This window comes from Anabrus simplex, chromosome 7 (genome assembly GCF_040414725.1).
Source record: "Anabrus simplex isolate iqAnaSimp1 chromosome 7, ASM4041472v1, whole genome shotgun sequence".
In the NCBI taxonomy this organism is placed as follows: domain Eukaryota; kingdom Metazoa; phylum Arthropoda; class Insecta; order Orthoptera; family Tettigoniidae; genus Anabrus; species Anabrus simplex.
This window is the reverse complement of record NC_090271.1, coordinates 339,243,343-339,268,235: the sequence shown is the minus strand read 5'-3', so window position 1 is coordinate 339,268,235 and position 24,893 is coordinate 339,243,343. Positions and strand designations below refer to the sequence as shown.

The 24,893-nt window shown below is 38.5% G+C and overlaps 1 protein-coding gene across 1 annotated transcript in view; it reads left to right on the top strand.

The window, feature by feature from the left end:
- Positions 1-23,333, top strand: part of Patronin (calmodulin-regulated spectrin-associated protein patronin) — a 760,252-nt gene extending 736,919 nt beyond the window's left edge. The window contains exons 24-25 of the mRNA XM_067151814.2: positions 1,046-1,328; positions 11,151-23,333. Of these exons, the coding sequence (XP_067007915.2) occupies positions 1,046-1,328; positions 11,151-11,295 (428 nt within the window). The 3' untranslated portion in view covers positions 11,296-23,333. The remainder of the gene's footprint in view (positions 1-1,045; positions 1,329-11,150) is intronic.
- The last annotated feature ends 1,560 nt before the right edge of the window (positions 23,334-24,893 follow it).

The following is a 24,893-nucleotide window of genomic DNA, read 5'->3' as shown; positions in this document are numbered from 1 at the left end:
AGCACTTCTAATATTTTCTCATCGGCATAGTTCAGTTCATTTTCTAGTCGTTCTAGTTTAGTAAAATGCAATCTTACCTTATTTGGGTCTGTTTCCGCCATCACCGCATCGTGTTTTCGTGAACATCGCACGTATTGGGTTTCTCGATTTAGTCAGGTTATCCATTTCACATTACTGCTTTGTTCACATCCTGTCGCAGTCGCCACTAATGTTATGTTGAACCCGAAAATCCACCCAATAAAATGGAATTCGTCTGATAGTTTCACATGTGTTGGCTTTTTTTGTTTTCCGCAAAACTTTAAACTTGATTTACACCTTTTCTTTTTTCAAAACAATCTGTTCTCAAACCAGAGAGTACAAAATCTGGTGGGTGCATTCCATTTAGTCTCTGGATGTAACGTCTGTTTATAGAGGATACAAATTCCGATCATTTATGCCCTATACAGTTTTGCCGTACCGACTATGATAATAGAATGTGTTGGTTAGTCCATATCAACGCCGAGCATCGCTAACGTGGAAATATTCTTCAGTAATGTTAACTGGTGATGTTTTGTGTGATGATCGTCGTAAGATGTAAAACCACATGGTCATCGCTCCGTATCGACAGGAAAATTGTGAAGATGGTTATTAAAAATGAGAAAAAAATCTTAAAGGGATGATCACTTGAAGAATAAGATGAGGCAGACATGAAAGAAGGAATGACATAATGTTGGAGAAAACTAAATGTGATGTGATTTGTCTCTTCTTCTGCCACGGTCCAAATAAAGTGACATATCTGAACACTTGCGGGAAGTAGCTGGGGTGTTAATGCTATATGGTACTACACAACTCGATCTAATAAGCTGAAAGTTTATTTAGCGTATAAAATGTTCATAAATTGACCCACAGCACTGCCAGCACCTGTACTGAACATCTCTAGGGCACGTACTGTATGTAGTGAACACAACCTCCTCATTGAAGAATCTGTGATGTAAACATTTGTTTTCTGACCAAAGTTATTATTTTAAAACTTTTATGATTACAGTGTCTTTTCTCTCTCTCGTAGGTCCCCGACTGTACAAACAGCCAGCCACCAAATCAAATCGTGGCATCATGTTGAATGCTGTAGAGTATTGTGTGTTCCCTGGTGTTGTCAACAAGGAAGCAAAGAGACGTGTGCTTGAAGAAATCGGACGATCCGAGAGTAAACACTTCCTCATTCTGTTCAGAGATGCAGGCTGCCAATTCCGAGCTCTGTATTCGTATTGTCCTGAAAGGGAAGAAGTGCTAAAGCTGTATGGTACTGGCCCCAAGCAAATATATGATCGGATGTTTGACAAATTCTTCAAGTAAGTATTTTTGTTTTTGTAATTTTTATAGTGTTAATGTAGTAACATATAGTGACAGAGCATCCTGATTGGAAGTTAATTGTCCTTCCATGCTGGTGCATAATTATTTTGTTTACCAATGGCATAGTTAAGATTTCATTTTTATCGCTCATTCATTATGAAAATTATATAAAATGTTATAACACCTACATTAAATTGTGCTCAGTAACAATTAACAATCTTGCTTGTGTTATAATCTTCTTCCAAGGTTGTCTTCTTTTAAATTTGGCTTAAATTCATACATGAGATAACTTCCTTATTGGACTGCTGAATACACAGATTGAAAACGGCAACACCACTAAAAGCTTTCTCTCCAGGTGGCCGTGGTTTGAATTCTAGCCAATGCACGTGGGATTTTTAAAAATGTGAAATATCCCTGTGGTTCAGCATTCATCTGCGCTTACACGCACATCTCACTGTGTCAACTACTAGGTAGGAAGGTTAACCTTCAGAAATATCACCAGCTCTTTAGCTTAGTAGGTAATCATTTGAATTCCTGTGTTTTGGAAAGATTATTTCCTCTGTTACTTCTTTAATTTCGATTCAAAAATGCTAGTCATACATATTACACCTTTTAATAAAAAAGTAACATGCATGCTACTTGAGTAAATGTCCTACTGAACATGGCAACAAATCAGCCACAAATTAACCACCAAACAGGAGGCTTTGGACTTGGAAATTCCAATCACCGAAGCATGCTTAATGATGGGCACAATCAAATACTTTCCAGAATCGATTATTATGCATCCGAGAACATTTAAGAATCAAAACCAAGTTCTCGAATCCTACATTATTATGTATTCAAATGCTTCTCTCAGACGGGAGGAAGATAGGTTCTTAAACACAATCTTATTGATTTTTATTTATTTTATTTATTCACGAAGCACAAGATACAGCTACACTTGTACTGTTAACAGACTAATCAACAAGTGTAAACTTTCAGCATCGCCAGGCTGAGTGGCTCAGACGGTTAAGGCGCTGGCCTTCTGACCCCAACTTGGCAGGTTCGATCCTGGCTCAGTCCGGTGGTATTTGAAGGTGCTCAAATACGTCAGCCTCCTGTCGGTAGATTTACTGGCACGTAAAAGAACTCCTGCGGGACTAAATTCTGGCACCTCGGCGTCTCCGAAAACCCGTAAAAGAGTAGTTAGTGGGACGTAAAACATATAACATTATTATTTAAACTTTCAGCATAAAATATAACAAACAACTAAAGACGACAAGAGCGGGTGCACAGCGTATTAATATCAACTGTCCAAATCGAAAACCATGATAATGTACATGTTCATAGCCAAGTTGTCATGGGTCAAGATAGTGCTTTAACCACTTCACATCAACTTATACTTAAGAGACTATTTGCACCCCCTCTCGAATATACTTTTATTTGATGCTATATCACGCTCTTCTCTCATTAATAGTTTTAAAGAGAGTTGGGCAGCGGATTAGGAAATATCGAAGTATTGAGTGCTGAGTATGGGGAATGTGGAGAAGGTCTTTGATTCTGGTGGAGCGGGAAGGAACGCGGAGAGAGAAGAGCAAGACAAGATGTTCCGAGCGGTAATGCCCATTTAAGATCCCGTGGAGGAAACTCAGGTCAGCTACTGTACTTGTCACCTGATGTGCAGTGGTGACACATTTATTGCCCTTAATACCTGCTGTGTAGACAGGTTTCTGTTCCTAACAATTGCAGCAAAGAAGGACACTGCTCTAACTGGTTAATACTGGAGGGGGAGGCTGTTGTCCAAATCAGAGAGTAGTAGTTCAAGAGAGGTTGAATGATCGTGAAGAAGTGACGAAGAGCAGTGGGATCAGAAATTTCTGTGAAACCGTAGAGAATGCCTAGTAATTTCATAGCCTTGGTTGTATATGTTTCTGCGTGGTTCTTGAATTGTAATTTTGTATCGACTATTACACCTGAGTCTCGCTGTTGCATAACTTCAGCGATGGGCTTGTCGGCAGGGGAGATGGTCGTGTGGCTGCATTTTTGTGGATTGGGGATGGTTTCCAAGAATGGCACCAGTTCGAGAGGACATTCAGCGAGGACTGTAGAAGAGCTGCATCTGCTGGATTCATGATCTCCTTAAATATCTTGCAGTCACTTTACAAATGAAGGTATTTATAAAATCCTCCTTATCAATACAAATCAAGTCATCTGTTAGATGAAGCAAAGTCTATACATGTTTCAGCCTAATCTCAAGGCCATCTTCAGTAGCAGAACAGTAATTACATAATGTGGTGTTGTTGTTTGAGTCATCAGTCCATAGACTGGTTTGATGCAGCCTCCATGCCACCCTATCCTGTGCTAACCTTTTCATTTCTACATAACTATTGCATCCTACATCTGTTCTAATCTGCTTGTCATATTCATACCTTGGCCTACCCCTACCGTTCTTGCCACCTACACTTCCTTCAAAAACCAACTGAACAAGTCCTGGGTGTCTTAAAATATGTTCTGTCATCTTACATAATACACAAACAAATTAAAAATCGTAATGAAGTGAAGTGACAGTGATCATGATAAGTGAATTAAAAACATATTGAGGTACAAAGTCTTCTCATCTTACTCACAGGCTTAATTGTTAATGTGACTTGAGGCTGACAAGGTCATCTCCATTCGAGGCGACAATTTTTATTTACAAATGTTACACACGTTTTAATCCATAGTATTGATGGTTTCACTACACTCCTCAGCACAGTGTTTTCATTTTAACAGTCAGCAAGTTTTATTTGACAATTCAAGAATGATCTACAGTATTAGACGAGAGGACTTTGTACCTCAATATGTTTTTAATTCACTAATCATGATCACTGTCACTTCACTTCATTACGATTTTTAATTTGTTTGTGTATTATGTAATTACTGTTCTCATACTGAAGATGGCCTTGAGATTAGGCTGAAACATGTATAAACTTTGCTTCATCTAACAGATGACTTGATTTGTATTGATAAGGAGGATTTTATCAATATCTTCATTTGTAAAGTGATAACCGTCAATACGGAATGAGATTTACAGAAGAGTCTCGATTATCCGACTTAAACGGGACCTGGAGTACGTCGGATCACCGAAAATGTCGGATAATAGAGAATAACTTTGAAAATGAACTAAAACAAACAGGAAGGCCATACTGTATTACGGGACTCTATCTATTGACTTATCAAGTCAATTGTACAGTAGATACAGTACTCTTTTCTTACTACGCCTGTAGCCAGGTGCTTGGGCTGCAAGAGTTTTGATGTCAGCATCTTTTACTACGCCTGTAGCCAGGTGCAGACGTCTTAGCTTGGGCTGCAAGAGTTTTGATGTCAGCATCTTGAAATTGAGCCCAGTCTCATCACAATTAAAAATCTGATCACCGATTAATCCTTCAGCAAGAATACATACATACATACATTACATACATTATCATTATAGACTGTTATGCCTTTCAGCGTTCAGTCTGCAAGCCTCTGAGAATTTACTAAACGTCGCCACAATCCTCGATTTGCAACTAGTGTTGTGGCCTCATTTAGTTCTATACCTCTTATCATTAAATCGTTAGAAACAGAGTCTAACCATCGTCGTCTTGGTCTCCCTCTACTTCTCTTACCCTCCATAACAGAGTCCATTATTCTCCTAGGTAACCTATCCTCCTCCATTCGCCTCACATGACCCCACCACCGAAGCCGGTTTATGCGTACAGCTTCATCCATCGAGTTCATTCCTAAATTAGCCTTTATCTCCTCATTCCGAGTGCCCTCCTGCCATTGTTCCCACCTGTTTGTACCAGCAATCATTCTTGCTACTTTCATGTCTGTTACTTCTAACTTATGAATAAGATATCCTGAGTCCACCCAGCTTTCGCTCCCGTAAAGCAAAGTTGGTCTGAAAACAGACCGATGTAAAGATAGTTTCGTCTGGGAGCTGACTTCCTTCTTACAGAATACTGCTGATCGCAACTGCGAGCTCACTGCATTAGCTTTACTACACCTTGATTCAATCTCGCTTACTATATTACCATCCTGGGAAAAAACACAACCTAAATACTTGAAATGATCGACCTGTTCTAGCTTTGTATCACCGATCTGACATTCAATTCTGTTGAATTTCTTACCTACTGACATCAATTTAGTCTTCGGGAGGCTAATTTTCATACCATACTCATTGCACCTATTTTCAAGTTCCAAGATATTAGACTGCAGGCTTTCGGCACAGTCTGCCATTAAGACCAAGTCGTCAGCATAGGCCAAACTATTTACTACATTTCCACCTAACTGAATCCCTCCCTGCCATTTTAAACCTTTCAGCATATGATCCATGTAAACTACAAACAGCAAAGGTGAAAGATTACAGCCTTGTCTAACTCCTGTAAGTACCCTGAACCAAGAACTCATTCTACCATCAATTCTCACTGAAGCCCAATTGTCAACATAAATGCCTTTGATTGATTTCAATAATCTACCTTTAATTCCATAGTCCCCCAGTATAGCGAACATCTTTTCCCTCGGTACCCTGTCATATGCTTTCTCTAGATCTACGAAACATAAACACAACTGCCTATTCCTCTCGTAGCATTTTTCAATTACCTGGCGCATACTGAAAATCTGATCCTGACAGCCTCTCTGTGGTCTGAAACCACACTGGTTTTCATCCAACTTCCTCTCAACGACTGATCGCACCCTCCCTTCCAAGATGCCAGTGAATACTTTGCCTGGTATACTAATCAATGAGATACCTCGATAGTTATTGCAATCCTTCCTGTTCCCTTGCTTATAGATAGGTGCAATTACTGATTTTGTCCAATCTGAAGGTACCTTACCAACACTCCACGCTAATTTTACTACTCTATGAAGCCATTTCATCCCTGCCTTCCCACTATACTTCACCATTTCAGGTCTAATTTCATCTATTCCTGCTGCCTTATGACAATGTAGTTTATTTACTATCCTTTCCACTTCCTCAAGCATAATTTCACCAACATCATTTTCCTCCTCCCCATGAGCTTGGCTGTTTGCAACACCACCATGATGATTTCCTTTTACATTGAGAAGATGTTCAAAATATTCCCTCCACCTCTCCAGTGATTCCCTGGGATCTATTATGAGTTCACCTGAATTACTCAAAACACTGTTCATTTCCTTTTTCCCTCCCTTCCTAAGATTCTTTATTACTGTCCAGAAAGGTTTCCCTGCTGCTTGACCTAGCCTTTCCAGGTTATTACCAAAATCTTCCCATGACTTCTTTTTGGATTCATCAACTATTTGTTTCGCTCTGTTTCTTTCATCTACGTACAAATCCCTGTCTGCCTCGGCCCTTGTTTGGAGCCATTTCTGATAAGCCTTCTTTTTACGTTTACAGGCTGCTCTCACTTCATCATTCCACCAAGATGTTCGCCTTTTCACATCTTTACACACAGTTGTTCCTAGGCATTCCTTTGCTGTTTCTACTACAGCATCCCTGTATGCCACCCATTCACTTTCTATATCCTGAACCTGCTTACTGTCTACTGTTCGAAACTTCTCGCTAATCATATCCATGTACTTCTGTCTAATTTCCTCGTCCTGGAGATTTTCTACCCTTATTCGTTTGCAGACAGATTTCACTTTCTCTACCCTAGGCCTAGAGATACTTAGTTCACTACAGATCAGATAGTGGTCTGTATCATCGAAAAATCCCCGAAAAACTCGTACATTCCTAAAAGATTTCCTGAATTCAAAGTCGGTTAAGATATAGTCTATTATGGATCTGGTACCCCTAGCCTCCCATGTGTAGCGGTGAATAGCCTTATGCTTGAAGAATGTATTCGTAACAGCTAAACCCATACTAGCACAGAAGTCCAGCAAACGCTTCCCATTCCCATTAGCTTCCATATCTTCCCCACATTTACCAATCACCCTTTCGTATCCTTCAGTTCTATTCCCAACTCTCGCATTGAAATCGCCCATTAGCACTATTCTATCCTTGCTGTTGACCCTGACCACAATGTCACTCAATGCTTCATAAAACTTGTCAACTTCATCCTCATCTGCACCCTCACATGGTGAATACACAGACACAATTCTTGTCCTAATTCCTCCCACTGACAAATCTACCCACATCATTCGCTCATTTACGTGCCTAACAGAAACTATGTTGCGTGCAATGGTATTCCTGATAAAGAGCCCTACCCCAGACTCTGCCCTTCTCTTTCTAACACCCGTCAAGTACACTTTATAATCTCCTATCTCTTCCTCCTTATCTCCCCTTACCCGAATATCACTTACTCCTAGCACATCCAGATGCATCCTCTTTGCTGACTCAGCCAGTTCTACCTTCTTTCTTCCATAAGCCCCATTAATGTTGATAGCTCCCCATCGAATTCCATTTCGTTCGCCAAGTTGTTTCCAAGGAGTCCCTCGCCTGTCAAATGGGAGTGGGACTCCATTACTCCCATAGGTCCGAGGCTTGCTTAAAGTGTTCTGAGCTCGGTAAATTCATGAAGCAGGATGCTGCCCTACTTGCACATAGTCCAAGTGAGGATCTCTCCTCTAACGGGTTATGGACCACCGGTGAATTGTATAGTCCTAGCCGCCTGAGCACAAGGAGGGCCACGACTCAGAATATGTCCGAGATGCCCACTCCCATTCCATAGCAACTGGTATCCCGACTCTCAGGACCACTTACTAGGCCACTCAGCCGTTGCCCATGGTTCACGAACTAGGACGTGACTACAGTAACCCACAAACATTAACCATACCCACAAACATGAAGCAAGAATTATTTCTTGAAATTGTCTTTGAAATTTCACAACCTCATTGGATTTAGCTGACAGTTTTTCTCCACATATATTAAGCTCCTCAATGCCGTACCGTTTTTTCCATCGATCAAGCCACCCAGCACTGGCAGTAAAATTAGGGTCCCTATATTAAACTCCTTCTGGATATACACTGCCATTTCTTGCAGAATGGGGCCAGATATTGACAAGCCCTTTTCCTGGTTTTTAGTGAACCAAAGAAATAGTGCATCACTTCTTGCTCTGGTAGAGCACCACTTTTCAATTTATTCCCTCGTATGTTTCCAGTCTCCCACTGTAACACGTCCAACGCCATAATCTGAAGCCATTTTTTTGGAGAGTTTCCCCTTTGTCCAGTCTCTTTAACCCACTCTACTTGTCTTCCACAGAAACAATCACTTTCTTACGTTTACTCGCCACACTCACAGAGGATATGAAAACTATAACATCTGCACCCAACCAATACTACATTGAACAATCCTACCGCATGACTGCCACAGTTGCACCCTCCACACCCCGTGTCCCAGAATTGCATCCACCTAAAGTTCAAATTAAGCCTTCCAGTGTCGGATAAGCGAAGGTCGGTTGAACGAGACTCTACTGTATCTTCTTCTTCTTCTTCTTCTTCTTAATCTGTTTATCCTCCAGGTTCAGTTTTTCCCTCGGACTCAGCGAGGGATCCCACCTCTACCGCCTCATGGGCAGTGTCCTGGAGCTTCAGACTCTGGGTTGGGGATACAACTGGGGAGAATGACCAGTACCTCGCCCAGGCGGCCTCGCCTGCTATGCTGAACAGGGGCCTTGTGCAGGAATGGGAAGATTGGAGGGATAGGCAAGGAACAGGGAAGGAAGCGGCCGTGGCCTTAAGTTAGGTACCATCTCGGCATTTGCCTGGAGGAGAAGTGGGAAACCACGGAAAACCACTTCCAGGATGGCTTAGGAGGGAATCGAACCCACCTCTACTCAGTTGACCTCCCGAGGCTGAGTGGACCCCATTCCAGCCCTCGTACCACTTTTCAAATTTCGTGGCAGAACCGGGAATCGAACCCGGACCTCCGGGGGTGGCAGCTAATCACGCGAACCACTACACCACAGAGGCGGACAATGAGATTTATAACTTGCAATATCTTGCAGTCATCGGCAAAAAGTAGGGTATTTGCTTTTTCATTGAGTTTGGACAGCGGATCGTCCTCCATAAACAAGGAAAACGGCATTTTGCAGGAGGGGAAAGAATAATTGTGGTGCTGGAGCCTGTGGCTTGGGATTTATTTGGGACAAAGAGCAGATTCAAGGTTTACCTCAGATGAACTACTGTGACTGTTGGGTGTTTAATTCTAATGTACTACTAGTAGCATACCATCCACATTATCAAAATAAGCAGATTCTGTAGGCCTATTACACAGTTGTAAAACCAAAGTTGGGTGAAGTCTTTTCAAGTGCACTTGTAAGTTTGTAGTTTTTCTGAAATAGTTCCAACCTTCAGATCTTCTTGAACCGGGCCTCATTATGCACTAAATGTTTGAAAGAAATGTAACACTAAATTAATTTCAATAAGAAACTAATCTTTATACGATACAAATCGTTACCTACACAAATGAATGGCGCTCTTTGTTCATACTAGTTCAAACTTCAGAAAGAGACCGACTCGATGCTTTAACCTCCAAGTGCAGTACACAGGAAGTAGATGAGAAAAAAAAAAGAGGAAAACTTTTGAAGCAATTTTAAAGACGCATTCTGATTGGCTATGGGCTCTGCAGCGTTGTTTAACCAATACTTCCTATTTCATTATCTTCTAACTTAAATAAATAAAATCAAGAATATTATATTCATATTGTAAACCTATTTATTACATTTTATAATAAGAGACCATTTCGTATGGCAAATATTGCACCAAATCTGAGCGTAGAGTCATTTTTTAAATTACGAGTAGCATCTGGGCAGTCAAAGTGGAACCTCTTCAAGTAGCTAAGTCACTGAAAAATGAGTATGATGATTAGGTTTTAGTAGAGAAGGCTAGATTTTATGTCCTAAGATTGAGAGTTGAACCCCATAGAATTAGTCTGGGGCCTGGTTAGAGCTAGACACAACACAACTTTTAGGTTGAGGGACTTGCATGCCGTAGTTAACGAAGGACTTAGAAGTGGCAGGCATGTTTCGATCATGTGGTGAAGGAAGAGGGGGTGGGGGAATACGGGAGTTAGACGGGATTACGCACTCCGTGGTTGTGTGCATGCTTCATTGTCGTCAGGTGAGGGTGAGAACTCCGATATGCATATTGAGGAAATCAAGCCACTGCCAGAAGATGGCAACGTACTTCGATTGTATATCACTCGGTAGGTTGTACTACAGATAGCGTGGTTCTCAGTGAAGGCTTTGTTTACATCGGGCATCAGGTTGGTGTTCTGTGTAAGGTTACCTCGATTAGACCATCATTACAAATACTGGTACCTTATGTGTAGAAATTAGAAAAAAATTGCAGTACATGCTTGAATATAATGAATCTACTGAATTATTCATGAAATCGTCTCATTCACAGTAATTAAATATTATTCTCTAAAGTTCCATTGTTGACATCTCAATACATGATTCATAGTTCTCTCTTTACCCTCTGAACTCCCATCGTGAATACGCAGTTACGTCCAGAGATGGTGCTACTATCCTCGCTGTTCTCGGATGTTGAGCAATACAAGTAGTAAATACCTTCGATGGAAGTATTTGGAAATTGTTGTCAGGATTTGAGATGTCTCGAGAACTTGTAAGAATAAAATTCTTCAACATTTTGGTCTCGAATACTCCCATCACTACACAGTATTTTTCCTAAGAAAGAATGCAGCCTTTTCATAAACCTTGTTTTTTCATTGCCAACATAAATGTAAACAACAAAATAACAACAAAAAATTCTCTGGTAACTCTTTCCAGTGCTGGATGGGAACTTTGGTCAACATCAAATTTTAGGCATTAATAGATCATCATGTTTCCGGTATTCAAGTTTCTGTGTGATTAATATTTTGATTCTTTCCAATTGTTGTGTAGGTACAACTCTGGTGGAAAGTGCTTCTCTCAAGTGCACACCAAACATCTGACAGTCACCATCGATGCCTTCACCATCCACAACAGTTTGTGGCAGGGCAAGAAGGTAGCGCTGCCAAATAAAAAAGACATGCCTCTAGTGATATAGTTGTGCGAATGGACATTTAGTATCTGCTCTCTCTGTTGTGAACGAGAATGGATATTGATGTTTAAAAGTGGTGCTCAGTAAGCACTTGTTGAAAAGCCTTAGCCAGTTTCCCAGCAAGTTTGTGTGTGTGTGTGATTAATTTTGTACCCACTTACTTGGGTTCCTCAGTTGGACTTAACCTTTTGTCTTGATTAATGTTGTCATATGTTAAGTCGTGTATATTAATAAAACTTATCAGCTGCTCACATGTTAACGTTGGAAGAAGAGCAAATCTATATACAGTGAAAGATGGTGCTGTTCTTTCTTGTTTGAAATGTGCTTAAAACTGACTTAGCTATAATTGTGTACAGTGACGTATTTAGAACACACTCCAAAAGTTTGGATCCCTCCTTGAAATAATTTCTAAGTACGCTACTGGTTGTTTGGATAACTTATAGCAGAGTGACAGAATGTATATAAAAATGTTGTTGAAAATGTTTAAAAATATTTGACTGTGTCTGCTATTTCCAGACTCTTTAAGGACGATTTTTGGCAGTGTTTTTTTGTATTCTTGGTAACTTAATTTTCTGTGTGATTACAAATAACCAAAATATGTTAGTCTACCAAGAAAAGATTGTTGAAATTGGATGAAATTTAATATTGAGGTACTTATGTGTAAGCTCTACTAATTTTGAGGTTACTGAACTGTTCACACAAATTATACATATTTTACTAATAGCTTAACTCAGAGTAACAAATGACTCGAATGTGGTTATTCCTACTGGCATGAGCTTTAAGTCTGTTTTAGCAATTACTAGTCAACTTACTGAAAGCAGCAGCAGATAATAGCTGCTTGATCTTGATGTGAAGAGAACAGATTACTGTCTTACATTATATACATTGCATCTTTAGCCTAAACAGTTGTCAAGCTAGCATTGGATACTTCTCTTCCAACCACTGTTTATATGGTTTGCCTGAAATACAAGAATTTAATTGCTTATATCTAAACTGCCTTGACATGGAAGAAACCATTACTGTTATGCAGGTTTTCTGAACAGAAACAAGGTGAAGGTAAAAGTGAAACTGTACATGTTCGTATATTGAGCTTTCTTTGAATAATTATAATTAATGACTAATTGCTAATATTGAAGTTAATTGATGGAATTTTGTAAGGCATAAAATGTGAGATTCTAGTATCCAGCAAGTCATATTAATTATAGATAACCTTAAATGCACTTATGCTTGAGCAGGAAAATGGAATTTGATCAAGTAACTTCACTGTAATGTTAGAAGCATTTAAAAACCTTCTTAAGTATAACTACTTCCCAGATCCAGTTGGCTTACTAATGGAATGTGAAATTTATACTACAGTTTACTTTAATGTAAATGAGTTTAAAAAATAATTTGATGTAAAAAGTTGAACCTGAGAATGAACATGAAATATATATTTTATTCAAATGGATGTACATTAGTTTTTAAATATCTAATGTGTACATCTCATCAAATGTTAGCCAGGTTCATTTAAAGATAATGATCAAGTGGGTATGGTTATTTTTTCCCTCTCATGTATTGCAGTCTGATAGTGTTCTTTCTTTCTGTTAAGCCTAGTCCACACCAACACGCTGTAGCAGCTTTCATTATTTTACTGACTACAATTAGACGAAAGCTCAGATTCGAAGTGTGACAAAGAAAAATGTTGGAAAGGCGTTTAGAATTAAGTTTGGAGAGAACAAATGTCAGAACTTTTAATTCATGATGCAGCAGGCTTTCAAAATTTTCTGAGATTGTTCATAGTCCCTACATGACTAAGTTCTTATTTGGGCCTGAAATTGCAAGAAATGATACAGATTAACAGAAAGCCAGACTAGGTGTGACTTCTACACTTGACTTATATATTTGTCTTGAGCAGACGTAGCTAGCATACCTTCCAGTGAAGCAGTGACATTTGATTACGAAGCTCTCCTCCGCTATTCAGCAAATTGCTGATTGGGGTACAGTATTTCAAAAACAAAATGCTATATCTTAATTGCAAGAAAAAAGACCTTTTCAAGATATTCTGGTTTGATTTACACTGCGCTCGATATAAACAGTCAGTTTTGTTTTCTTATATTTATACATTCAAGAAAACTAACACATTATTATTTTTGTGTTACCATTTACGAAGGTACAGGGTTTACGCGTACAAGTGTGATTTACAATTCCTTGGATGGGAATGACAGTATTCCATTTAAAAAAAGTAAAATCCCCATTATTCATTCATAAAAAAGTTATATATAATTCAACAAGTTTACTGCTTGGTTTCGCACAATGTTATAGTATGGTGTGACTTTCGCTGTTCACTGAAAATAGTATTTAAAACTTAAGAAGGGTCCGATGATAATAGCTTGCCTCTAAATGGTGAGGGAGTTTCTTCAGAGGTGAGGACATACCAAGATTAAAGTACAACATTGTAAATGTATCTACAACATAATAACCTAACTCATGTTATTCCCGGTATGCATGATTGGATTCTTGGCGAGTTTATAAGATAATTTAAACCCAAGCAACCACAACCCACAGCTTATCCACCTTAACTATGTTTCTGAAGCCCCTCTTAAAATGCAATAGTGAAAATTTTAATTCATTAAGTACATTACAAAAATATTTGAGGTTGTAGGCCTAACTTTTTATTGTATACAGTCAAAATACAGGGAAAACTGCAATGAACATAGATAACATATTTCTTACAACGTAAATAGAAAATAACTTGGATTTCTTCCATCTTTCTTCGATTATTTTCTGCCTCCATTTCAAACTTGGGTATTGCTGCAGTGATGGAGAGTGACTGGGAGAACTTCGTGGCCTATGACGTAACTACGTTACGGAGGTTGAACGGCATGCGCTTATCGCCTGCCTACCCGCGGGACGAAATGTTCCGTTTGAGCACCCCTAATGTAGAGTATCAAAGCAAGCAATTACAGTTATTGTGTCCGAAGTGTGTGAAGCATCTTTGTGCTTGTGCGGACACAAATGTTAGCGAAAACTTGAAAAGTTTCATTCACAAAATTTACAGATATTTTGTTTATAAACATGGCCAAAAAGTTTATGAACACGCTGTTTTATCAACACAAAAAAAATATTTTCAAGAACATTGTTGATTAACTGTGTTTTTATTATTTACATAGTTTACGCCCACATTGGAGCACTTAAATCAAACCCAAATACATTTATGTTAACAAAGAATTAACTGAAGATTTAGCTTGCATCATCTTCCTTTCCCAAAACCTCTTCATTCTGGCTGACCTGGCTGCCCTTTCTTCATCAGATATGACATATTGTTTGTGTTGTACAGCTTTTAATGACAATCTTATTTGTTTGTTCTTGAGAATCCTTTTTTCTTCTCTATTTTCACTTTGCTTTATTGTAATATTCAGCTCTTCTAAATCATTCTGAACTTCTTTAAACCAATTAATTTTTGTTTTACTTTTCCAAAAGTAATTAAATAGTTGTTTTATTACCCTATTATCATTTAATCTAGAAAGATGACAGAAAAAGGCAATTCTTCTTTTTCTCATCGTATCTATTATAGATTCACTTTCCCTATAAACCACTGCATAAGGCAATAAGATTAACTGTGTTTATTAACAAAGTTGACGAAAATATGTTGGTGTGTATGCACCTTTATAACCCATTTCATGTGTGTGCACATTCCACTAGTAGAAGGTATACTGTCTTAGTAGCCAAACTGTATATCAGAATTTCTATTGATCTGTTGATGAGTGTTGCTCCTCAACATAGCTTATATCCCCTACCTCATCCATAAGTGCATCAAAGTATGAAACTTTAAAATCCGTCTTTTAAAATATAATTCACATGATGCCTTTGTATTTATGGAATATGTCAATAATTACTGTACTGTATTTTGGAAGGAAGAAAGATACGAGTATCCTGTTACTGTATCTCCAAGGAGTCTCTCTGGCATCTTAATCTGGTAGTATATCACACTTGTCTTTTCATTGCATTTATTGCATCCTTATTCTACTTCCACTGTATATTGATATTTTTTTTTTTGTTAAAGTGGATTTTCTTTTCATTTTTTAATTAGTATCTAAAGTAATGCAGGATCAATATATACTATGAATCTGACAAAGGAAGCATGTAATAACAGAATATATCTGAATTATTATTGGTTTATTCATAGAATGTAAACATTGAAAACAGTCTACCTCTCTTTTTTTCTTCCTCCTGATATTCTGTTAATTGTTTTTATTTTCTACTGTTAATTAATCCTGCATTAGTATCAACAGACTGGAAAACTGCATTCCACTTTCTCTCTGTGAAGCCTAATTTTACAAGTTTCCATCTCTGTAATCATATTACCACCATAATTTTCTCCGTTTTTAAACTGAGCTGCGTTGTCCAAAGCACTAGTTTTTTGTAGTAAATCTTTTGGACATGTTTGCAAAGGAGCCATTGATTCTGAAGCTGAGATGTGATGAATTAGAAAGCAGGGAAATGTGTGATAGATAATTTCTTAACTTAAAGTACCGGATTTGAAACTTAATTGTCCTTTCATAAGAACACAAGGACGTAAACAGTAAAATTTCTGGGTGATGTAGAAGAGAGATTACTGTTGACATTGTCAAACTGCACATGAAAGGATGAATAACTTAACTAAAGGAAGGACTCGATAGAAATTTAAATAATTGTACTGAATAATAAGAAAAATATACCTGTGTTGTTTATCCCTGAAACTTTGATCAATCATATTAGAGGAATGTTATTTTTAATGCATCATTCATGGTTGTAGATATTTCCTACTTCAGATTTTCTTACTAGGAGATAAGTTATCCTTACTCATCTTTTTCAGTGTTTGTAGGCATCACCATAATCTAATTTTAATATTGTGTGTTTCAGGGTGTTTCAGTCACATTCTTGTTATATCTCATGAGTTTCAGTACAGCAGTTAAGGTGAAAGAAACTGCACCCATCATCTTGGTTTATGCCTTCAGAACCATTTGATGTTTGTCTATTTACTTGTAAATTGAACCTGCTCTCACAATTACAGCCGCGATTTGTATGGACAAGCAGATAGAAAATATCCATGAAAAATGTGGGGGAGAGGGGGGGATCACCAAAATATGCAAATTGTTTTGTGGAAAATCTTACCTTATTTGTAGCTGTTCAAATATGTAAGGAAAGTCGCCCTGCCTCGTACTGATCACATTTGTTTTGACTGTGTAACAACTCGTGGGGATTCCCTATGTTGCTCCTAATCTGAACTGCAAAATATTATTTCACAATAAGCATACATATTCTCCTGCTGTACATAGACACACTAGTTTTTACTTTATGCCGAGTTAAATGCAGAGATTTATTACTAATAATTAGCCGATGTCAGAAAGGTGATAATTTAAAATGCCACTTACAAGTAAAGTATGCACTTTTGCATTAACAATTTGAAATATGCCTCCCCCCCCCCATACGCTCTATCAGACGCCAGTCAGAAGGTGTGACTTGTAGTGTAACGGTTAGCGCTATTAGTTGTGGGTGGGGGGGGGGCCTCGTTTTGATTTCCCAGTGCTGCCAGGAAGGCTGGTGTATGGTTCTCCTCACAAATGCAGGTTACTCTAGTCTTATGTTGATGTTTCCCAAATAAACTTCATCTCCTAATGCCACCATGCACTTACCAGCCTTCCATTTATTTCGCTTTCTCCTTCAGCAAAGATTTTGTATAGTACTGGTATCTACGAGTGCATTTTCTTTTCACGTGTATTATTCATGGGATGAAATATTGGTAACAGCTTCTTACAGTATTATAGAGTCCATTCTGTCTTTTGTTCACCCAACACTCGTTTAGGAATCCAGAACTTTCTGTTGAGATTTTAACGTAGAGTTTGACATAATTGTTTCGTTGACCTTCGTGCTCATACTACTTTGCATTTCCATTTTGATAATTCAGGGCACTTGCATACTAAACTAGCATAGGTATAGGTGTTGTCAAATGGATTTCAGTCTATCCTTCTACGTTGTATTTGTCTTTTAAATTTCTCCTGTAGATTACCAAATAAGCAAAGAGATAATTTTATACTTTTGTACTTTATTTACGGTATTTATTTATTCATTTATTTATTTAGCATATGATAATATAAAGGTATATACAATTATATGCATAATAAAAGAGATGGTCAGAGATCACAAGATCATATTATTCGTTACAAATCCAGCTTGGAAATCCATTGGATGTGAGATGGAGGTCTGAAAAGGCAAGTGAAACACCACAACTGCCTTGATCAGCGCTGTATTCAAATAGCGCCCGCTTGGTTAAGGTCTGACACAGTGATTAGCTGGTTCGAGGCCCATCCCCATCAGAATGATGGGAGAGGTGGTAGTATACAATTTCTACTCACTAGATTGCATGCCAAAAGCCTGGATTCAATTTCAAACCTCTCCACAGTGCTCTTGACGCTGTCAACCGTCAGATGGAGACGTTAAGCCCGTTGCCCAGACACCTTGGTGCTTTACGACAGGAGTTGGGTATATCCTATATGACGACATTCATTTAATCTCTTCTCATTACTCCTCTGAGGTTGACATCAGGAAGGGCACCCGGTATGTTGCTTAAGATCGTAAGTAAATATGCTCATTTTCATTAATATCCCCCTACAGCATGCTAAGAGTGGAATAACTTCTTGTTCAAATATTGGTTTCAAATGTCTAATGAGCAAGAGGTGGCAATAAATTAATTAATTAGTTTGGCTGGATGAGGATCAGTAAATTGTCTTCCTTACATCCTCAGAAATGTGGTGTGGAAACTGCACCTGGACTCCAGTACTGTCGTCCTTACTCTTTGTGCACGTTGAAATATCTTTTATCGATGGTCCACCAGCTGATGGAATTGGTGGTGGTAATAGTTTGCTTGTTTAGATAAGGTCCTTTATTAATTTTTGTCAGTAATTTAGGTGATCAAGATGAGTATTATGTGCACTGTAACATTCAGGATTCTCTTGAAAAATTCCTCAGACACCTTTATGCCTCTCTTCGTATCCCATAAATGATGTTGCAATTTCGAATTTTTGTCGTCTACTCTTCCCTCAGTTTTATTATAAAATCACACTCTTAGGTTTGTTTGTCAGAACGCCTCTTGCATTTACATACACAAACTGAATGTCTTATATTTTAGAATTTGTAATGAAATACCTTTTTTTTTTTCCATTTCAGTACCATGATGATGTTAGAATGTGCAAGAATACTTTTATATAGCTTTGCATTCTTTATGTCTTGTAGGACAGTTTGTCCATTTAGTCAGGCTCCTCCCAACATTTGTGTTGTCATTGTGAAGAAGCGACGTCTGATACGGAGAATGATAACAATTGTCCATAAAAAACAATGACTTTACAGGTGTGATGAGAGTTTTGGAACTTGTCAGCTTGTCTTCACATCACTATCAGCCCTAGTTACAAAATCAAATGCTAGGAATAGGCAGTATTCAACTCATTAAATTACAGTAACTTCAAAGTCGTTGGGATGTAAAAATCAGACTACAGGATTTCAAATTAATTGCCACCAACATGCAACTCAGAAACACCAAACCTTACTCAGAAGACAATGCCGTAGAGTGGTAAACATAACCTCACACCGGGAAAAAAGAAAGAAAAACTCTCACATGATATAAAGACAAGGAGAAATTTTCCATGGTTTCCCATTTTCACACTAGGCAAATGCTGGAGCTGTACCTTTATTAATGCCACAGCGACTTCTTTCCCACTCCTAGCCCTTTCCTATCCCATCATCAACATAAGACCTATCTGTGTCGGTGTAACATAAAGCACTTGTACAGGGAGCCAGTAGGACTGTCTGATTGGAAACTCATGGCACAACAAAACATATTTAACACAGATATCAAGAATAATAAATACTATTGTGCAACATACAAATGTTTAATGGTGCATTAGGCTTATGAGTGTTTGCTTCAACTGCTCCATATGGTCCGTAGCCAATCACCATGGTGGAATCCCATTCCTCTGGAGTAATGTCTGCTGTTGGAACTCCTCCCATTCATCTTTATCATCTTCAGCCTCCTGTTCTTCTTCATTTAACGAACCAAATCCATATTTGACGAATCACAGTCTCGTTCTCACTGGAGAAAAATTAGATGACATTGAAAAATTATTGTAAAAAATTACTTTGTCCTCTTGCACAACAAGTGGGAATTTCATATGGGTCTGTGTAAAAGACTACTAAATTATATTACACTTAAAGACATATAAAATAACAGTGGCCCATACTCTTTAACCAGATGACCCTGTTCATAGGTGCACATTTCGTGAATGGAGCCTTGAAAATATAATAGACCCACATTTAATATTCTTCTCAGAAAAGGCCTGATTCCACCTCCATGGTTATATGTGTACATGAAACACTTGTTACTGGAGTGCACGTACATGAGGTGTATGATGTGCCATCGGTGGTGAAAGAATCATAGGACCATTTTTTTTTTTTTACTAATACAGTTACTTATGTGAATGCCATACCAACCCCTTTTTCCGAGTACTGACCAGTGGCGGCTCGTGAAAAAATCGTCCTACGTGCTACAAAAAACAAGCTAAATACGCTGTTTTAAATCTGCATATTGCCATGATGAACAACGCATAATTTAAACTTGGTAATAATAATAATAATAATACAACTTTTCTCACAATTTATAAATCAGAACAAACAAAAACAACATTAATTTGGAAGCAGATGAATTCTTCGACAACTGTCTACGAGATAAATAATTCATTCGAGAAATATTGTTTTTACTAACCTAATGGCGCAACTTACATCAGTGCAAATAGAATCATGGGAATATAGATCCCCACTAAGAACACTAATTTAATTTCACTTTATATACACTGCAGTGGATAAATAATTTGATAAATCTCTGTATAAACTTTAGCACTAACACAATAACAGAAAAAACACGCACCAGTAATATAACCGCGAGATTAAAAACCTCGCAAAGCAACTGAAAGAGCTGCCAACTGATTCATTGAGACCTCCCCTATTACTACAGTAAATGTCCGGCTCCATGGCTAAATGGTTAGCGCGCTGGCCTTTAGTCACAGGGATCCCGGGTTCGATTCCCGGCAGGGTCTGGAATTTTAACCATCATTGGGTGTATGTGTTGCCTTCATCATCATTTCATCCTCATCACGACTCGCAGGTTGCCTACGGGAGTCAAATCAAAAGACCTACAGCTGGCGAGTCGAACATGTCCTCGGATACTTCCGGCACTAAAAGCCATACGCTATTTCATTTCACCAGAGTAAATTACATTGTAATGCGGGATAACATTTAGGGTCAGTCAAAGATTCTTTGACTCACCTACGAATTCCTTATTTTTGACACAAAAGGAAGATGGATATTTTAATAAGCATGTGTGAAATAGATTGCCTCCACTTATGCTTTACTTTCGAGCCCAGACGATGCTTCTCTCTAGTGGCAGACTCGCTTACCACGTTCAACATCAAGGTAGCAGGAGACATCGAGTACTTCTACCCCCTTGCGGGAGAGGAAGTAACTATACACGGGATCAGTGAAAGTTGATCCCGGTTTATGGTATACTCCGCCGGCTAGGGGGAGTGTTGCAAGCTTGGCTGCGCCTGCGTATTGCTTCCTTCAGGCTACAGGCAAGGGCTCACTTCACATGAGCATGAGCCTTGTTCCCCGGGAGAACGGCGCTAGGTGTTCGACAGATCTCGTCCTGATTTTCACAAAACACAAATTCATATCGTACTCAAAACAACAAAGAGGCAGCAGGATAATTGTACTGTACATAAATAATATTCCTTACAGTTCCAAGCTACGTGCTGGAGCCCGGTAGCACGTACTGACCAGCCGCCACTGGTACTGACCAACAGAGAGTGTGATTTTGCTCGTTTTCAATAGAGCTCTACGACTGCTCACACTGTGAATAATTATGAGAGAAATCCACAAAGTCTTTCCACAGAACAAGCTTCATACTGGAACTATGTCTGCCATCATTTATATGTTTTTGATCCATTCAGATGTTACTGTATAGGCTTTTGGGCTTATGCCATAAAAGCATCAATGGCAACATTCAGATGTTGATTAGTTCATTCATTACTTCTCAGTTATTTTGAGGAGATAATACCTTTGCCCTTTTGATGTAGAGCACACCATTTCTTAAATTCATCATTTCTGTATTTCTCTGTGATAGCTTTGCTGGTGGTAGGTGCAGTTTCTTGTGTTGCAACACAACACAGCCCTTTTCCTTCACAATACAATGCATTTGTGTTGTTTGGAAGGGAAATGAACATTTCTTGCTTGTGTGTGTGGTTTACAGAATTACTCTTCTCACACTGATCTTGGAGAGAGGGTACTGTAGTCCTAGTGCATACCAGCAGAGTTGTGTATGTGTCGGTTACACTTGTCATTCATTGCTCTACTTATCTGAAAAGAAATGTGTTTATTGCATAGAAAGATGAATTATGACATGTAATATAATATTTCCTAAATTTGTGCTTTGTGAAAAATATTTGTGAAGTTTGTGGAAATTATTCTATCTCATAATCTTTCTCACTTGAAAGGCATTGCATTGAAGAAAATTAAGTAAAATCTCGTGTGACAAGAGTATTGAAATGAAATTAAATGAAATGGCGTACGGCTTTTAGTGCCGGGAATGTCCGAGGACAAGTTCGGCTCGCCAGGTGCAGGTCTTTTGATTTGACGCCCGTAGACGACCTGCACGTCGTGATGAGGATGAAATGATGATGAAGATGACACATACACCCAGTGCCAGCAAAATTAACCAATTAAGGTTAAAATTCCCAACCCTGTCAGGAATTGAACCCGGGACCCCTCTGACCAAAGGCCAGCACGCTAATCATTTAGCCATGGAGCACAACAGTATTGATTGAAATTCACAGTTTAATAAATATTTGTGACATTTATTTGTTCTGTCTATTTTGTAACTTTACCTTGTTTCTGTATCAGAATCTAATGGATTAGTCTTTAAGACTGCAGTACTTTGCAAACTTTATTGTTGCTTTCTTTAAATGAGATGTTAAGGGGAAACATTATGTTATTGGTGAAAGTAGTATAGAGGACAGTTGGAGTCTTCCATCTGCAGTGGTAATAACTCACAAGTGTTACTGAACAAGCCATCCAGAACTCCAAAAAGTGATCTTGTAATGTTCCTGTATAGCTACAGACATTTGTTGTGAGAATGTTAGCTTGCATTTGAGTGAGAGGTCGTGTGTTTTGGCCTAGATAGATTTTGCACACATTACCAAATTATGATAGAGGAAATAAATATTTATTAAAAATGTAAAATTGATATGAATTTGTGTTATTTTTCTGAAGTATTCTAAATTGTTTCTTCATACATAATGATTGTAAAATGAATGATCACATATGGATTTGTTTATGAGACAGAGGTGTTACATGGTACTCTAGGCATGTCGCCAAGTTATTAGGCAAACTGTGTAGAATTTCTCATGTAGTATGCTTTCAGATGCTTTGGTCATACAGACTTCCAGGATTATTCTTGTATGCTATTGCTAGGCTTCACATTGGTTGTGATTGAGGGGCATTTCAGTCCTAGTAGAAGTATTCCTAAAGACTTTAGACTTGCAGCCCAAGGTCTTAAATTACTCCACACATCCATTACTATGGAGCCGTGTCATGGGTTTTGATAGTCATTCAGTGATTTTCACTAACTGGATTTACTAAGTATTATAACTCAGTACATTAACTACAAGAAATTTTAAAATGAAAGGGATGAGTATCCAGAATGCATGTTTCTTAGCAAGCATTATTGTGTCATCTTGTAGGTGCTGCAGCTGATAGTTGAAGTGATGTAATAGCTGGTGGGAACAAATGTTGTGAATGGTTAAGAAACTTGTGTGCTTACTAATTTGTAAATCTCAGTTACTTGTATTTTTGTTTTTTATAAAACTCGTGCTAATTTGAACCGTATGTACATATTATGTTTTTATATATACATATATTTATTAAGTAGTCGGGTCATTTACTGTTAGTGTCTGCAAGAATCAATAAATACCATTACTCAACTAATTGTTTTTGCATTTTGACATAGACCATGTTCTTAGATGCTTTCCTTATGTAGTAATTCTATAGTTGTAGTGAAAGGTGAGTTCCGAAACACAGGGATGTCTCATGGAAGCAAAAGGAGAGTTTTCTACAGTGAAGGAAGTGATATTACAGTAGAACCTTGATTAACCAAGCATTTAATTATCTGGCAGATTTTCCATGTTTCAAATAATCTGTAGCACCCACTAAAATTCTCTGCAACGGCTAGAATGTAATAAGGGATCAAGCGCACAAGACCCTAGTTGCCATTCACAACACGTGGTATTCTCATTGACTGCCTTTGAGACCAGCGTACTGAATATCGCTGATCATTCATGGAAGTTTTCGAAAGTCAATATAAGGTTGCATCTCGTCCACCATAGTCGGTTTAGTTTCAGTTCTCGCTTTGAGCATAAATGTTTTCTGCGGTACAGTGTCTTCAGAACAAGTTAAGAGAGAACGCTAATTAGAATAATTGAAAATGGCGAATTGGTGGCCATGGTCTGTGATAAGTGACGAAGATTAGGCTGCTGGTTCCCTATTCCTCTACAAACTACACTTGAATCAGCAGAAACTCTCATACTGTTTATGGAGCAAGGAGGTGACACTTTAACAAAGGTCGTTCGGGATCTCTGGTGACGAGTTTGAAAGGAGCTGGCACATCAAAACAGGGAGTGATGATTCATGTCAGTACCGAGAACGTGCGTGTAGAGTTTTGCGACATTAGCTGCAAAGATACAGCCCTTTCTGATGCGAAATACGGCTATTCTGCAATCCAAGGAATGTGCAAGAAGCACGACAGGATCAGTGCTGTATTCCGACTGGAGGGAACATGACCAGCCACAAGTGGTGGTAACCCTGCCCTCCAAAGGACTATCTCGCGTAAGTTAGCACCATAATCAACAAGGACCTGCAATTAGAAAAACGGGAGAAGCATCGAGTTCACAAGCTGTTGTCTCGTCACATTTCGGAACGTCGCACTAATGCAAGAAAGCTGCACGAGGACTATCTAGCAGCGTACAGATGGAAAAATGTCATGACATTAGACAAAGCATATGTATACGTTAATGATTGTAACAAACTCCGCTCGATTTAATACTGCCCTAGAGACAAAAAATATATATAAAAAATTATACATTGTATACAGAATGCCCGGCAAGTTTTCCAAGGGTTTTCATGATCATCGCTGGATACTGCTACAATGGCAAGTTAACCATTCGCCATGTCTCTTATAATGTGAAGGTGAACTCTACACACTATCAGCAAGAGGTTTTAACATCCATTCACAACACAGATATCCCAGCACTGTATGGGAGGGCAAAAAATCAGTTATGGGTACATCAAGATAAAGCATTCAGCCACACCTCTTATTCAACTCGTCTGTTCTTAGAGAGAATGGAGATGGAAACTGGAATCCATGCAGTTCCTTTTACTGACGTTTCGGTGAAGGCACCCGATGGGTCACCTGTGGACTTCTGTGGATTCGACTCCTAAAAAAAGACCCTTAGGAAATAGACATCTACCCACTATCAATGGCCTCT